This window comes from Barbus barbus, assembly GCF_936440315.1.
Source record: "Barbus barbus genome assembly, chromosome: 15".
Classification (NCBI taxonomy): domain Eukaryota; kingdom Metazoa; phylum Chordata; class Actinopteri; order Cypriniformes; family Cyprinidae; genus Barbus; species Barbus barbus.
Genome location: NC_136743.1, coordinates 10,420,191 through 10,436,369, shown reverse-complemented (window position 1 = coordinate 10,436,369; position 16,179 = coordinate 10,420,191). Strand labels below are relative to the sequence as shown.

Genomic DNA, 16,179 nt, shown 5'->3' with positions numbered 1-16,179 from the left:
TTGTATGCTGTTTCTTTTTTTTAAGGTGAACTCACACAAAAAAAGACTTTTGAAGCGAAGTGTTCACGAGGCCTATTGTAGGATATAATCAAACTACACCATCTGTTTTTCAAGATCTCCATTCAAAAGTAAAGTTAATCTGCTAAAGGGCTATTTAAAGTGTGAAATGCACCTAAATAGAGACAGTTTATATGTTACTTGGACATTCTTTAATCGAGCCACAATACAATGTAACTTTGAATGGCCTTACTTCCCTTTCTTACCTTGAAATATCAGTTTCAAAATAATTCTGATGGTACACTGACTTCTAATAATTCAAATGGCTTCTCTTTCTTTCCCTCATTCCAATGTTGTTTTTTGAGCCAGCAAAAATTCAGCAAGGAAGTACTTGTAAAAATTCAAGTCTATAACTACCACAGCGAATTGCACTCGCTTAAATGTATTGGGCTTCAAAGTAACAAAAATCACAAAACTACATACTGTTGCTTTAATGAAACACTTGTCCAGGTATTACAGAATTAGTTGTTTTAATGCAGGTCTTGTCTATACAACAACGTTGTACTATGACCATACCTGTCGAGGTCCAAAAGGACAAAAACACTGAAACAATTTTATGTTGGTATATGCTGAAAATCTTATTTTCTCCTGTTCCTCTTTGTTGTCCTATTTAGAGCTTGACATACATGATCACAATGAACTGTAAGTGTCATTGAATTGAAAGTTATTGTGTTAAGATTCTTTAGAATATTTCTTTTGTGTTCACTGGAAGAAATAAACGCAGAGATTTTGAATGACACGAGGAAGGCTACACCCTCTACTACAATGAAGATTATTATTACCCTGCCCAGCCACTTCTTCTTAGTTCCATATCTTTTTAAACTTTATTATTTTGCATATTTATGTGGCATTATATTGACTCCATACCAGAGAGTCTCAATCATTTAGCCCACTATTTAAAGTAATTAACAAAGATACAGTCTGTAGTCAATTACCTAACCAATATAAAGAGTATACATTCATGTATACATTCATAAATTTATGATTTTTTTTGTCTGAGAATTTGTCTTTTGACTGTGTCTGTCAGTGTAAATTGAATATTATATTATTTTTAATAATCAAAATAATGTGCTATATTTATATGAAATATACATTTTAGTATTTATTTTTACTTGCATAGGCAATTACAATAAGATTTTGCTTAAATAAACAGAATTTGTTGATTTAAGCAGTCACATTACAGGGACATAAGTGTTAGTATTTCATGATTCACATCAGTAGGATGTTTATCACATTTATAACAATTAAGGCATTTACATTAGGCATAATATTTAAGACTTACAAAAGGTTCTTGTGATCAACAATTTGTAAGATTGCAATTTACAATATGTTTATCTGCTAAAAAAATAAAATGGAAAGCGTACATATCAAAAGTGCATCCTAAACAAATACAAACAACCAGATACAAGTACCGTGATCAGGGAACCAGTAGAGAGAGCATAGCAGTGATGCAAGAATATTTGAGCTCAGAAGGGTGAATATCAGCCAGCATGTGTGCATGTTATGCATGTGTGAATTTCATTTTTGGAGCCTCCACCCAAAATCATAAGTATGTAGAGGAATATCATAATGATATCCAGGTAAATAATTAAGGCAGCAAGACATACTCTTCAGGATTAAGGCTGTTTGTCTGCCCATCACCAGCTGACAGTCCACTGCCAGAAACTACATGGGAGAAAGAAAAACATTGGTAACAGTGAGACACAAATAAAATCATATTTTCTTAAGTGGTTAGTATTATTAAATGTTGATCATGCTTTACCAGGGCATAAAGAAGAGCTCCCAGACATCCATAGAGAATTTGCAGAACACTGGAGTAGAAAAAGATGCTGAAGAATCCAAACATGAGTAAGTCGATGGACAGTATGAGCAGAATACCATTACAAACTGTGAAGTCCAAGCGAGTCTGAAAGGATCACAGCAAAGGAAATAAGTTTAGAGGTTGCAGAGCAACTGTATAAAGTCCCGGTTATGCTTTTCTGAATTAGTCTTTCAGGGTTTTCTTTTTATCTATTGCACTGAGGTAATTCAGTGCTTTAAATTACATATAGCTAACTTTAACTTAAAATTAGCTGTAAGATTAGTGTAATTTATAGAGAAGCTGAACATACCTGGGCAGAGAAAATGATGATGCATGAGATTGAGATGACCAGAGTTGATCCTAAGCGATGATCACAGCACTTGTGTTGTGATATGAGGCTACAGTTCCCACCATGTAGGACAGACTCAGCGTGACCACAGACTGCAGGTAACACAAGGGCATGTTGAAACAGTTCTACCAAGGTATATGATTAAAGTGTTGAGTGTAATAACATTACATTTTGATTTCTGATCAAGACTTTAAAAGTACCAACTGAAACTACACAAATGCACAAACAAACCCTTACGAACAAGTAATTTGTCAAGCCATTTTTAATAAAAAAAAATGCATTATTAGAAATAATTTTACTTCACAAATGTATTTATTTCTGAGTTACAATTTAATAAATGACATAAATGCAACCTGTATAGACAAATGCACAAATAAGAGGTAGTATAGGTGTTCTGGTTTTGAGAAGGACTCATTTTTCATTCATGCAAGTTTCCTGTTACGCATGCGCCCAGTCTTGCAAACGAGCATAAGAAAGCCCTTATATAGACATGTTTAGACATATGTTATGCAAATAATATAGCTGTGGCACGCGCTCTGGATTCATTAACATTACAACGAAGATAAAAGCAAATTCAGCTGTGAATATGGCGGAAATTTTGTGAGAATTTTTCTGTGCACATAACTAGGTACAATATGAATTTATTAGTGAATGGGGTCTACTTTTCTATGATCTAATGTAAAAGCTATTCAGGACATCACAGCTCTTTGGAAAATGCTATTATGATTAGTAATCGCTTAATTTTGGAATAAATGTTAAACCACTTTAATTGACTTTTATCCCAGGCAACAACTTTCCTCTATACTTGTAGTTTCATATAATCTTTCTTACAAATCAATATTTCATGTTGATTCATTTGGCGAATAATAAGCCAGATAATATAGAATCAGCATTATAACAAAAATAAACCTCTTCACCCTGTTTATTTTTCTGATGACACCTGCTGTACATAATGCTCACATAAACTTTTATATATAGGCCACTGCACTTACAGAGGAAATACAGGCTGCATCAGTCTGTTGTGGTCATGGAGAGGAAGTAACCAAGTTACAAAATGCAATGGCTGACTTAAAAGAAGGAGATTTTTTCCTGGGTCAACCTATATATGGACCACAAAACCAGTCTTAAGTGTCAAGTTTCCAAAACGAAATGTGAAAAATTAATCTGAAATCTGAATAAATAAGCTTTCCATTGATGCATGGTTTGTTAGGATAGGACAATATTTGGCTGAGATACAACTATTTTAAATTCAGGAATCTGAGGGTGCAAAAAATCAAAATATTGAGAAAATGGCCTTTAAAGTTGTCCAAAGGAAGTTCTTAGCAATGCATATTACTAATCAAAAATGAAGTTTTGATATATTTACGGTAAGAAATTTACAAAATATCTTCATGGAACATGATCTTTACTTAATATCCTTATGATTTTTGGCATAAAATAAAAATTTCCCATACAATGTATTTTTGGGTATTGCTACAAATATACCGCAGTGACTTAAGACTGGTTTTGTGGTCCAGGGCCCCATATTATAAATGTCGTCAGGTAGTAAATTTGGGGAAATTCAGAAGGAACAAAGAGAAGGAACCGACTTGGTTAACTGAAATGCTGCCTTTCAAGGTTAGAGAGTTTCAGCCAGTTTTCAAGCTAATCCTTCATACAGAATATGAAGATGAATCAAGAAAAGCATAGGGTGCTTTTATCAGTGGTCTTGGTTTAAGAAGTATTTTACCTGTTCATTTTTCATATAGAGATTTAAAAAAATGAATTAAACAGTTGTAAATCATGCCCCAAACTTACCAGCAACAAGATGGATCATAACATTGCAAACTTTGATTTGATGAAAAAAACATTTTTGAAAATTGGCCAATAAGGCAAATAAAGCTGTGTACTAGAACTACAATCCCATGACGCATTGTGAATGACAATGAAGAAATATTAAACAATTGATTAAAAGATGTTGATTTATATATACATATATAATAGAAACAATATATTTTATGTTAATTGCAAAATATTCATATTCAAATATTTAAGTAGTTTGAGAGCATAGGGTCACTGATTATCATTTGCAGTGCTTATTGGCACATATCTGTTCTTAAAAATAAAAACTTCCCATAGACTTGCACTCTATTTATTTACTGCTTGTTCTCTTAAAAAATAATAATAAAAAAAATAAAACTTTAGCTTTTCTAATCTTTTTGTATTCTATCAGTTTCTTTTTATTTATTATCCAATAAACAAAAAAGGCCTCTAACACTAGCTTGCTCTATTCTTTTTCTGTTCTATCTGTTTTGTTTTTATTTATTATATAATTTAAAAAAACCTTGTGTACTGGGTTAAACTAACTGAGACGTGTTATAGCACTTGCTTATCATTGCTCTTTTGTTGATTTTGATTGCTTCCATTGTCCTCATCTGTAAGTCGCTTTGGATAAAAGCATCTGCTAAATAACTAAATGTAAATGTAAAGTTTTTGCTGCAATTTGCTTGTTTCAGTTCTCTGACTGGTGGAGATATCTTTGCAGAATCATGAGTAAAGCAATTTTTCATTAGGAATTCCTGTGTTGGATGGTTATTAAAAAAATAAGTCAAAATAATGTGGGCTGTTGTCTTCAACAAAAGCATATACCATATATACAACATTGAAAGTCAGTTACACTATACTATAGGGCCTAATAGAGAAAATGAATGTGATTTTTACTTGGGACCCAACTTTTGCACTCTATTTGATAGAAAAGTTCATTAATTTTTTATAAAACACAGCAAGACATGTGCCCAATACTGCAAAGATAATGTAAGAACTGAGGTACACCCAGATGTTTCTCTCAACTGCTGCCTTGACTGTGTTTGAGAAGGTGAACACACAGACGACAGTGAACGTGACGAGTAACTGAATTGTTACTACACTGAACACCTGCATGGGTAGAGAGAGATTGGAAATGACCAGCATTCAGAGCAATCATAATATTTACCATGGCATGCAAATCACAGAAATGCTCACCTTTCTGATAAACACTTTCCGAACAGTATCATCCTCAAATGATGACACAAACATCTGATATTCCTCAGGTGGAAATACAGCTATTAAAAAAGAAAAATATTATTACTGTGACAACATTCATGTCACTAGATGGTTATTTTTGTTTTATTTATTTATTTTTGTAAGTAAATGTTAGATCAGATGGATAATTGAGTGAAATCAAACACCTGCTGGGTCTGGATTCGGTTCTTCTGTTTTGCTGATGCCGGTCTCTTTCTGGCGGCAGGTTGGGTGGGATGAAGCTGACTGGTACAGGAACGGGTTGAGGGTACATGACAGGCCCCATAGGATAAGGAGGAGGCATGCATGGAGGTGGGTGCTGTTGCTGCATGGCTAGGGTCATTTTCAGGCACAGGTTTTTGGCTCTCTATATCTGTCATCCTAAACAAGATGTGGTTAGTTGAGATTGCATTGTCAGAATGTCAACAGGAAAAGATTTTTCCACTTTGGAGTGGACTTTTATGAGTCAAAGAAAAAAAACATGTAGAAATAGCATCACAGTGCACAGGAAATGATATAGGGTTTGTAATGTTTGTTTGCTATTGTGTGGTTTGTTATAGTTCTATTAGGTTAAGATAGAAATACATTGAAAATGATCCTGATATAAGATATACTGAATTTCCAGTATGTAAAAGTTTCCAGATTTTTAAGCTTAAGGGAATATAGGATAATAGTAACATTTTTACAATTTCCTTCACAACTTTGTTTACACACAATCTGTTTCCACTGGATTTTTTATTTTTTTTTACACTTTAAAAGTAAATGTATCCTTAATATTTTTAGTTTGGAAAAAGACTAGTTTTTTTTTTTAAAGTGTTGCAAGCTTTAAGGCTGCATATGCTAAGCTGCACCACTTTAACATATTTTTACTGTTCAGCTAAATCTATAGCATTACAGTTCATTTGCATTAGAAATGCTGAGTGGATTACAAATGGGCCAAATCCTCAACTGGTTGATTAAAAGTTGTTCAAAGAGACAAAGAGTGCAACATTCAGCATTAAAAGCTGGCTTTTGTTCTCATTCGTATTTCAGTTGATGTTATCACTATTTCTAAAGGGTTTACTGATTGATTATAATCAGATCAAATTTATTTTACAGATTAGTAATTAATTTTATTTTCTATTTAGATTGACTTCTGCATGCACAAAAATCATATTATTTTATAGGATTATATACATAACTAAAAAACTTACCTCGATTCTTCTTACCCTCAGTACGGTCTGGTGTGAAGTCTGAGCTCTCAGATTGTTTAATTGCTTCCCTTCTCAGTGCCCACTTTTTGAACTGGTACATTTTTATGACTCCATTAAATGACAATTAAACAAGTTGTACTCTTGTTTGACAAAAAAAAATCGGCAAATCATAAAATCTTGACTAGACAATCTTGTGTATATTTGCAAACAAAGCAACATGCTAGACTTTCTAGCACATTATTGTAAAAGTTTGTTCACTTTGACTGTTTGTCTGTGTGTACAGGGGTATGAGCATGGTTAACACGTTTCACAAATTCAACCACAAAATGCAAGTGCAACAAGAGCTGTCGAAATATAGGTTATACAGGATTTTGACACTTCACGGTAAAACCCACTTAACTCAGGCACAAGTGCTTCCTTTTGAACAGAATTCAAAATGTTTACCTTAAAACAAAATAATGTGACAGTGCATTACAAATTCGATGTAGTCGAAACAAAGGAAGTAAAGGAAACAGAACTTTCACAATCCCGGTCAAATAAGAATTGAACCTTAAAGCAGTCAATTTACGTATTATAACTAATGTTATACTGACATATTTCAATGTAATATATATGCATACACATGTAAAATGTAAGAGATTTCCATTAGCAGAGATGATCCAGAGCACAAAAGCAATCACACTTAAGCATATTTATTGTAAAAAATACATATAAAAACAATTTTTCAGACATACAAAAGATTTAGGCATAGTAACAGCATCATGGACAAACAAACGACAAAGCCATTTTGAAATGTGATACATATTTACACTTTAATAAATAAATACTCAATTGTTCTTTAGCAGAATAAAGGCAGATTGTCTGTGTTTAGGGATGTGAATATATGCAAATCATATTGACCTTAAGAACATTCCCAACTTTCATTCATATTTGACCGGCGACTGTCAAAACACAGGATCAAGCGGGTCAAGACCCTTCGCACTGAAGAATTACAGAACTTGCTATGTATTTATACTGTGTATATATAATATTTAGAGAAAAAACAAACAAACACCACCTTTGGAGTTAGCTAAGCCCCAGGTTACTATAGTAAATATGGATATTGAGGTTTGGCACCACATAAGATAAAGGGCAAAAGCTAACTTAGAGAGCTTAAAAGATTGTCAAAATACTCTGACAATACCTCCCCTCCACTCCACCGACACAAAACAAATGCAACTGTAAAAATGACTTTTGACTTCGACTAAACACGGACACACCTGGCATTTCTCATGTTTTCAATCGGAAAGAACCGTCAGAACGTCCTGTAAAGGAAACACATTGCAATACTTTCAAAGTTAACCTTTCAGCTGAGAAAAGCAAAGTCTCCATTCAGAGGTCTTACGACTCAAAATATGAATCCTCGAGCTAAGGCAAAATAGTAACAGACCAAATAACCTCTACAAGACACAGTAGAATAATGAACATGACACCCACAATCAGAAAATCCCATAAACCTCAAAACATGAAAAAGTATTTACCCTGTAGAGGGCTGTCTGAAAAAAAAAAAAAAAAAAAAAAAGACCTGTTCATCATATTTATTACATTGTCATAATTATCCATCAGCTGTTCTCAATCAACATCCTCAGGCAAAGCGTGCCCCATATGGCGTTACTGCGCCTGACATACATCTCCGCACCACAGATGGCCTCATTCAATGTAGAGGAGGCCTGGTGTAAAGAGTGTAAAGTTACTGGATTTCTCTAGGCTACTACATCTGAGATGCAGAGAGGCAACTTCACAAACCCTCCCCTTCAAGAGTAGTACATGCTGTCAGGTCAGCAGCGTCAAAATCTTCTGCATTTGAGTACACTTCACTGCAACCAATAACATCCATTAAGCTAGCTAGTGGAAGTATCGCTCTGATCTGTTAACAATATACAATTTTACAATTGAGTAAAAGCAATCAGATCAAGAGGTTAAAAGAGCCTGATGTGGTAATGAGGGGGAGTTTTGCCTCGATGGATAAAATCACTATTCGTCGTAGTCACAAAGCCCTTAGTTAAATTTCACTCTGCCTTTGAAATGTTCCTATAGTAACAAAAAGGGAAAAGGGTAAACAAAAAGATTATCCCCCAAAAATATAAAACATCATGCCTCATATTTAATTGCTGTGCAATATTTACGCATGTACAACTCTGCATTCATTCGGGATCTGTCCAACAAACTCTACAAAATCAAGTAGTTCATTCAAGTTGGCTGCACAAAACCAAAAGCTAAGCCCGGCATTAATTACAGATCGCAACGTTTCCATGGCAAGAAGAACACCATCCCTTCGGGAGATCAAGATGTCCACGCGGAGAGACGATCCATGTGTAACTTCCCTCCATTTACATGTTTGTTTTACAAAGTTCTATTCAGTTTACCAGTTTCACTCGGAGCTTTAAAGTAAAGAGTTAAGAGAGGAAAGGCAAGCGGAGCAAACCAGGTGCTGTAGAGCAGAGAAAAGCCAAGTCTCAAGAGTCACATCAGTTAGTTAAAGCCAGGCTCACTCAGGGCCAGACCAATTAAGCTGACCACAAGTGTTGATGCTTGTTATTTGTTTTTTATTCCTTTCTTTGTGTCTTTCTCTCAATCCTCTCACCAGAAAATATGCTCCTGCCAGGGGGTATTGTCTCCTAAATTGATGAAAAAGAAAAATATATGCACTTAAAATGTTAAGTGTAGAGGAATCTAAATTTATTTTTGTCAATCTGGATGTAATCATGGATGTAATGCAAATGGATCCCCTGCAGTGAATGGGTGCCGTCAGAATGAGTGTTTAAATATTTTATAAAACATCACAATCCACACTACTCCAGTGATGCTCAAAGCTGCATGTTTATATTAAACTGTTGCTTCTGACTAAAATATGAGTCATCTATCTATAATATTTTCTCCAGTAAAAAAAGTCTTGTCTGAATCAGGAGAGAAGGCGGCATATATCAAGTACCGTTTACCGTCTTACAAACCCACGTTTTGCTTCACAAGACTGGAGCAGAGTGGAATAATTGTGGATTAATGTGATGTTTTAATCAGCTGTTTCAACTCTCATTCTGACGGCACCCATTCACTGCAGAGGATCCACTGGTGAGCAAATGATGTAATGCTAAATTTCTCTAAATCTGTTCTGAAGAAACAAACTCATTTACATGTGGCCGAGAGAGCTCAACGTGCTGCAAACAGAAAAACACCTGCAAATTAAGAAAACAACTTTGCCAATTTGACAACACAAGCGGGGCAAATGCTCACAACACAACCAAACAAAGAAACGCGCTGCAAATACAATTCTTTATTTGGTTGTCTTGTGAGCATTTTCAGTGCGTTTCTTTATTTGTTTGTGTTGTGAGCATTTGCAGCACCTGCTGTCAAATTGATGAGGATGTTTTCTTGATTTGCTGGTGCTTTTTCTATTTGCATGTGTTTTCTGAAGTTGCACCGCGTTGAGCTCTCTTGGCCACCGTACATATGGCCTGAAGATGAGAATTTTTTTCTAACCCTAAGATGAGAATGAAATTTTCATTTTTCTGTGAACTATTCCTTTAAAGGTTGAAACATTGTTCAAAATATCTTCTTTTCAGCAGAATAAAGTCATACAGGTTTGGAACAATATAAAGGTGAATGACATGACATTTTAATATATTTTAACAAAGAAAACTACTTGAAGGAGAGTAGCAACTCACCTGAGTCAAAGTGTCATTGCACGCGAACACATGAATCAATCAAAAGGATGCTCAGGGCAGCACGGCTTCACTTTGCTCCATGTGTCAATGCAGCTATTTAAAGAAATATCAGCCATTACAGACTATTTGAAAGCATTTGTAGCAAATCTTGAAGTTTTTTTTTGTGGATGGTTATGGTTACCTCTTATGGTAGACACACAGGCAGGCCAGTCGAGCGATGGTTTCCCCCTGTAGCAGGTCTTCGAGACAGATTGAACACTCTCCACTGTCCTTAGCTAGCACATCAGCTATTGGACAAGATATGACAGAATTAATATTTAACATATTAGCAGATGAAACGAAAAAACAACAATAAAAACAAATGAGGTGCTTACTGTTATAAGGGAGAGGTGGAGAAGTCAGACAACTTAAAAGATGGTCCTCGATTCGCCCTCCAGGGAATGGCTTGGTGCAGAAGGGACAACGAATAGCTGGAAAGGAGGGGGAAACTATTAAGCAAGTAGTCTAGCATTGTAAAACGGAGATGCAGAAAGGGATTTGTGATATGCAGGCCAGTCACAGTAATAGACGGGTGAGTATGCGCCCTCTGGCTGGACTACAACCAACTGACCAATATAGTGTAAAACAAACAGAGATCATCAAGTAAACTGGGTTGACCTTTGGTCTTTCGGTTTCAATCCATCATGGTTCATCCTGTCAGGAATGTTTGAAATGTCTATAAACCCCAAAGCCTAACTACAACGCAAGCTCATTAGTATCATGCACAATCATTAATATTTTCTAAATCACCTTCCCATGTTTTATTTGCTTTAAAACAATGTACTGAAAATTCACTCACATACCAGTCAGACTGGGTTTTTTGCCCATTTTATTATGAATATAAACTTTGATAAGTGGCACCTTACAATAAGGTCCCATTAGTTAAAGCATTAAAGTGTACAAGACCATATAGGATTATTTGGTTTATACTTACTACATTATACATATATATACATATGTAAATTATTCATTTCTGGCTATTACTCATTGTGAACAGTGCAGGTTTAAATGACAGAACTGGAGCTGAACAGGGTGTAACGTCTGAAATGACACCTGAGGGACAGGAACGATGAGTCTTTCCACTTACCACCGTGGCGGTTGTTGACCCTGTAGAGGCCGATCCACGCCTCAGACACTGGCCGGGCGTGAGTGCCCCTCACCCGGGCGGACCTGGCTGTGACGCCGCCGGCGGAAGAATGGCGACCAACGGGCAAACGCTCCGAGAAAGTGCGTTGCGGTGCTCGGCCTATTTCCTCCGCGCTCACAGGGCCTCCCGGACTGCCATCCTCTTCGCGTTTCTCCTCGGCCCCGTTCTCGTCCGTCGGCGAGGCCTGGCTGCTCAGAGACGGGGACATAAGGCTGTCGGCGGGGCTGCCGTCGCTGCTCGCCTGCTGCCCGGTGTCCGAGTCGCTGCCCTCTTCCGACCGGCTGTGGTTCGTCTCTGAATCATGGTCGAAGCTGGCGGAGAACTCCACCATGAGGCTAGTGGGCCTGGTGCTTCGGATTCGTCGACAGGACTCTCTCTTGATACCATCTTTATCGAAAGCTGTCGCGGCAGCCTCCTCGTGTAAACGGCTAGATCTCGTTCCCATGTTCAACCGCGCTCCCTAAAACCGACCGATCGATGACTGATCAGCGAACCCGATTGCTTCCGTCACAAAGCCCTTAGGCCATATGACCATATGTCACATTTATTTAAAAGTCGTAAAGATAGCACTGAGATGTGTTTTAATTTCTCTTTCATTTATGACAACAGCCTACCGCAGTTATGTCCCGTGGTCCCCGTTCAACGCACCATACCGGAAGTTCGCCTCTTTCCTTCTTCGTTCTTTCAACCGACCATGTGACGTCACGCCCTAAATTAACTTTTTATCCAATCATAGAGCAAACAAATGAATGTTTGAAAAGTATGTGATTTTGTTTCGTAAAGATTCATTTTATGTTGGGTATCATCAGTTCAATAATTAAAAAAATTAGTAGTACATACAGTCATGGCCAAAAATATCGGCACCCTTGGTAAATATGATCAAAGGCTGTAAAAATTAATCTGCATTGTTCTTTTGATCTTTTATTAAAAAAAATCACAAAAATCTAACCTTTCATTCGAAAATAAGAATTTAAAATGGGGGGAAATATCATTATGAAATACATGTTTTTCTCTAATACACATTGGCCACAATTAACGGCACCCTTTTATTCAATACTTTTTGAAACCTCCATTTGTCAGTTTAACAGCTCTAAAGTTTCTCCTGTAATACCTGATGAGGTTAGAGAACACCTGACAAGAGATCAGAGACCATTCCTTCATCCAGAATCACTCTGTAAGTTATGACTATAACTACGGATCTATAAGACCGAGTGATGACCGTCTCTTGTAGCTCGGGATGAACTGAGGCCTTCCAGGCAAGAGGAAGTGCTTCGTTCACCCGGATGTTTTATAGTGAACCAACCACTCAGGGTCAGCCATCTGACTTTGTTTACATTAAGTCTCGGAAAGGTAACAGAATGGCGATATTCAAGAGGAGCACACAACATCCAGGGGGCGTGGTGGGATCCAGATCCAATTCCTCCCACCTTACGTTTACCTAAACCTACCAATCTCCATCCCACCTAATCTCCACCCCTAAACCTACCAATCTCCATCCCTAAACCTACCAATCTCCATCCCACCTAATCTCCACCCCTAAACCTACCAATCTCCATCCCTAAACCTACCAATCTCCATCCCACCTAATCTCCACCCCTAAACCTACCAATCTCCATCCCTAAACCTACCAATCTCCATCCCACCTAATCTCCACCCCTAAACCTACCAATCTCCATCCCTAAACCTACCAATCTCCATCCCACCTAATCTCCATCCCTAAACCTACCAATCTCCACCCCTAAACCTACCAATCTCCATCCCACCTAATCTCCACCCCTAAACCTACCAATCTCCATCCCTAAACCTACCAATCTCCATCCCACCTAATCTCCACCCCTAAACCTACCAATCTCCATCCCTAAACCTACCAATCTCCATCCCACCTAATCTCCACCCCTAAACCTACCAATCTCCATCCCTAAACCTACCAATCTCCATCCCACCTAATCTCCACCCCTAAACCTACCAATCTCCATCCCTAAACCTACCAATCTCCATCCCACCTAATCTCCACCCCTAAACCTACCAATCTCCATCCCTAAACCTACCAATCTCCATCCCACCTAATCTCCATCCCTAAACCTACCAATCTCCATCCCACCTAATCTCCACCCCTAAACCTACCAATCTCCACCCCTAAACCTACCAATCTCCACCCCCTAGATGTGGATCCAACCACGCCCCCTGGATCTTGTGGACTGCAACGAGCCTACTTGGAATTCAAGGTAAGACCCTGGTGACGGTCATCATTCGGTCTCATAGATCCATAGTTAATGTCATAATTTACGAAAGATGGATCTCAAAATCATACAGTCATTGTTGGAAAGGGTTCAAATACACAAAAATGCTGGAAAACCAAAGAATTTGTTGGACCTGAAGGATTTTAACTGTTCAGGACAAACAAGGGACTCATGAACAACTATCACTAAACAACAACAACAAAAACAGCTTTGGATCGTTCAGATTACAACACAGTATTAAGAATCAAGCGTATGTAAACTTTTGAACGGGGTCATTTTTATATTATTTTCTCTTGTGGACTACATGCAAACATCTTATATGTGAAATATCTTATTCAGGTCAGTACTAAATAAACAATAACATGCATTTTGTATGATCCCTCTTTTTGCAGATTCTGAATGGTGTATGTAAAGTTTTGACTTCAACTGTATATATATATATATATATATATATATATATATATATGTATTGATAGAGTAAATGTAAAGTTTTGTATTTGTTCTTTATTCATTTATGTTTTTTGTGATGCACTGGCAATGAAAACGTCACTATACTATCAGTTCTTTATTCAAAGTGACAAAAAACTAAACAGTTTTTTTATTACCTATTATTATTAATTTTCAAATTGGGAGACAACAGTGAACACTTCAAATACATTTATCAAATTTATGCTGATTAGTTGCATATCACTGCATTTATAATTTGTTTAAAATGCTTTTTTCTGGATTTTTTTTGTTTTTGTTGTTATTTGGTCTCTCACTGTTCAAATAAACCTAATTATAGACAACTTAAAAGTGAAAAAAAAAAGAAAAAAAGTTGAGCCAATTTAAAGGCAACCAGATTCAGCAGATGTTTGAGAACTTTTTTTTTTTTAGTGTAGTTCATAATTTTATAAATAATCACAAACATATTTTATTCCTTTTTAAACTATAGCCTAATTATATTGAAATTACAGAATCCACCACTGAGACATTTGTCTCAAAGAATATGACCAAATCTAAAATAAAACAATAAACAGTTAATATAGCTATACAGAAAGTTATTGTTTGTGATGTTTTGTCTTCTCACTTATTTGCAGATTAATCTGAAGCTTTTCTGAGTCAGCGATGCAAGTCCAAACAATACAACGGTCATGTTTGCTTTTATTGCATCATTAGGTTCCATCTTGCCTCAAACTGTGCAAAATTCACATGCCCCATAAAATCATCAGCCATAGATATCTATGATGTCGGCAGCTCAAAAGATGCTCTTATTGTTTTGTGTTGGGGTGTCACTGGCACATGATTTCATTACACCAGAACAGTTGAAGAACATTGAGGAAAGGCTGAGAGCCACCGAGGAAACATTGAAAGAACTGGAGAGAGACAATGAAGGTAAATATCTCGCAATAATAGTTGTATGAGTTCTCAGCTACATGCATCTTATGTAATTTTTGTTTCACCTTTACAAGATTGATTGATTACATTGATTGATCTGTTAAAACATTTCCATCCAATACACTATATGACACAATTCTGCAATGTTCATTCTGAATAGCTCTAAGGATTTTTACAAAAGCATCAAGTGATAAACTTGAATCTATCCAGGCAGAAAATAAAGGTAAATTAAAATAATAATTCTATAGTGTTATATTTAAAACCAACTGCAAAGATGACAAAAACAAAACAAGTCCAATTACCTTTTCACAGCCAAAAAGGTTGCCTTTTCAGCTGGACTTTTTGCATCTGGATCACAACAATTTGGACCCTTTGGTACACAGAAAATTTTGGTGTACCAAAAAATCTTCACTAACACTGGAAATGCATATGACCCCAACACTGGTAACCTGTACCATTCATATTTCTATATGATGTTAATTGTACATTGTGACTATGGATATTCAAGTAATAAAAGGCATTTCTTTACAGTTACTAAATTCATATGTTTATGTATCTCACAGGTAAATTCACAGCACCAGTGAATGGAGTCTATTTCTTCAGATTTTATGCTCATGCTCACCCTTTTAACCAAATGGCAGTCAGTCTCCATAAAAATGATCAGATCCAATGCTCTGTATTTTCTCCGAGGCCTGAGACCAATGCTAATGGCAGCAATGGTGTTGTTCTCTCACTGCAGAAAGGTGATGAAGTGTACACACAGCTGTGGGAGAACAGCTGGGTTTTTGACGATGAAAACAGCTATACCAGTTTCAACGGTTTTCTGCTTTTCCCCTCGTGAGTGTCCACAGAATCCAGAACTGGATGTGACAAAAAGATTTTTATGCTACTAGTGTTGTAATAATAATATTTGTGTGAAATTTGCCTCAAAGGAAGAGAACATTGTATGATCCTCAACTATTCTTGAATTTATAACATGATAGATAAACATGAATTTCAAATGAATGTATCAGTATACAGTACTTTTTTCAGTATGCAATACATTTTTAACAACCACAAAAACTGTACATGTAATGACCAGTCAGCGTGTCATTACTTTTGTATTGGTTGCACTTCAGTAATATAATAATTTGCCTAAAAATGAAATGCCATCCAAGATGTACAATAGAGGAGTTTGTTTTATTATTAAAACAGATTTGAAGAAATTTAGCATTACATCACTTGCTCACCAATGGA

General features: G+C 36.4%; 2 protein-coding genes and 1 pseudogene across 3 annotated transcripts; 1 reads left to right on the top strand and 2 right to left on the bottom strand.

The window, feature by feature from the left end:
* Nucleotides 1–1,538: 1,538 nt before the first annotated feature.
* LOC306880977 (protein lifeguard 1-like) lies at nt 1,539–5,589 on the bottom strand (annotated as a pseudogene). Its single transcript has 6 exons — nt 5,414–5,589; nt 5,208–5,287; nt 4,968–5,120; nt 2,169–2,332; nt 1,820–1,963; nt 1,539–1,722 (listed from the first exon to the last, which is right to left on the bottom strand). The product of its transcript is annotated as a protein lifeguard 1-like (transcript).
* A 1,029-nt stretch (nt 5,590–6,618) lies between these two features.
* On the bottom strand, nt 6,619–12,020 carry LOC306881863 (uncharacterized protein). The gene is made up of 5 exons (XM_079436199.1): nt 11,267–12,020; nt 10,515–10,610; nt 10,322–10,427; nt 10,141–10,233; nt 6,619–9,096 (listed from the first exon to the last, which is right to left on the bottom strand). Exons 1-4 carry the CDS (start codon nt 11,769–11,771, stop codon nt 10,176–10,178), a joined length of 765 nt encoding a protein of 254 aa, XP_079292325.1. The 5' UTR covers nt 11,772–12,020; the 3' UTR covers nt 6,619–9,096; nt 10,141–10,175.
* Nucleotides 12,021–14,733: 2,713 nt separating this feature from the next.
* Nucleotides 14,734–15,928, top strand: cbln13 (cerebellin 13). Its single transcript, XM_079436204.1, has 4 exons — nt 14,734–14,940; nt 15,104–15,166; nt 15,256–15,387; nt 15,507–15,928. Exons 1-4 carry the CDS (start codon nt 14,790–14,792, stop codon nt 15,782–15,784), a joined length of 624 nt encoding a protein of 207 aa, XP_079292330.1. The 5' UTR covers nt 14,734–14,789; the 3' UTR covers nt 15,785–15,928.
* Nucleotides 15,929–16,179: the final 251 nt, after the last annotated feature.

Excerpts from the sequence above, each read along its gene's own strand:
- cbln13 (XM_079436204.1), top strand. The coding sequence starts at position 14,790 with ATGATGTCGGCAGCTCAAAAGATGCTCTTATTGTTTTGTGTTGGGGTG. Across the intron at positions 14,941-15,103 it reads ACTGGAGAGAGACAATGAAG|CTCTAAGGATTTTTACAAAA; the intron begins GTAAATATCTCG and ends CATTCTGAATAG. Across the intron at positions 15,388-15,506 it reads TGCATATGACCCCAACACTG|GTAAATTCACAGCACCAGTG; the intron begins GTAACCTGTACC and ends TGTATCTCACAG.
- LOC306881863 (XM_079436199.1), bottom strand. The coding sequence starts at position 11,771 with ATGGGAACGAGATCTAGCCGTTTACACGAGGAGGCTGCCGCGACAGCT. Across the intron at positions 10,611-11,266 it reads GGTCAACAACCGCCACGGTG|CTATTCGTTGTCCCTTCTGC; the intron begins GTAAGTGGAAAG and ends CCTCCTTTCCAG. Across the intron at positions 10,234-10,321 it reads CTGTGTGTCTACCATAAGAG|CTGCATTGACACATGGAGCA; the intron begins GTAACCATAACC and ends TTCTTTAAATAG.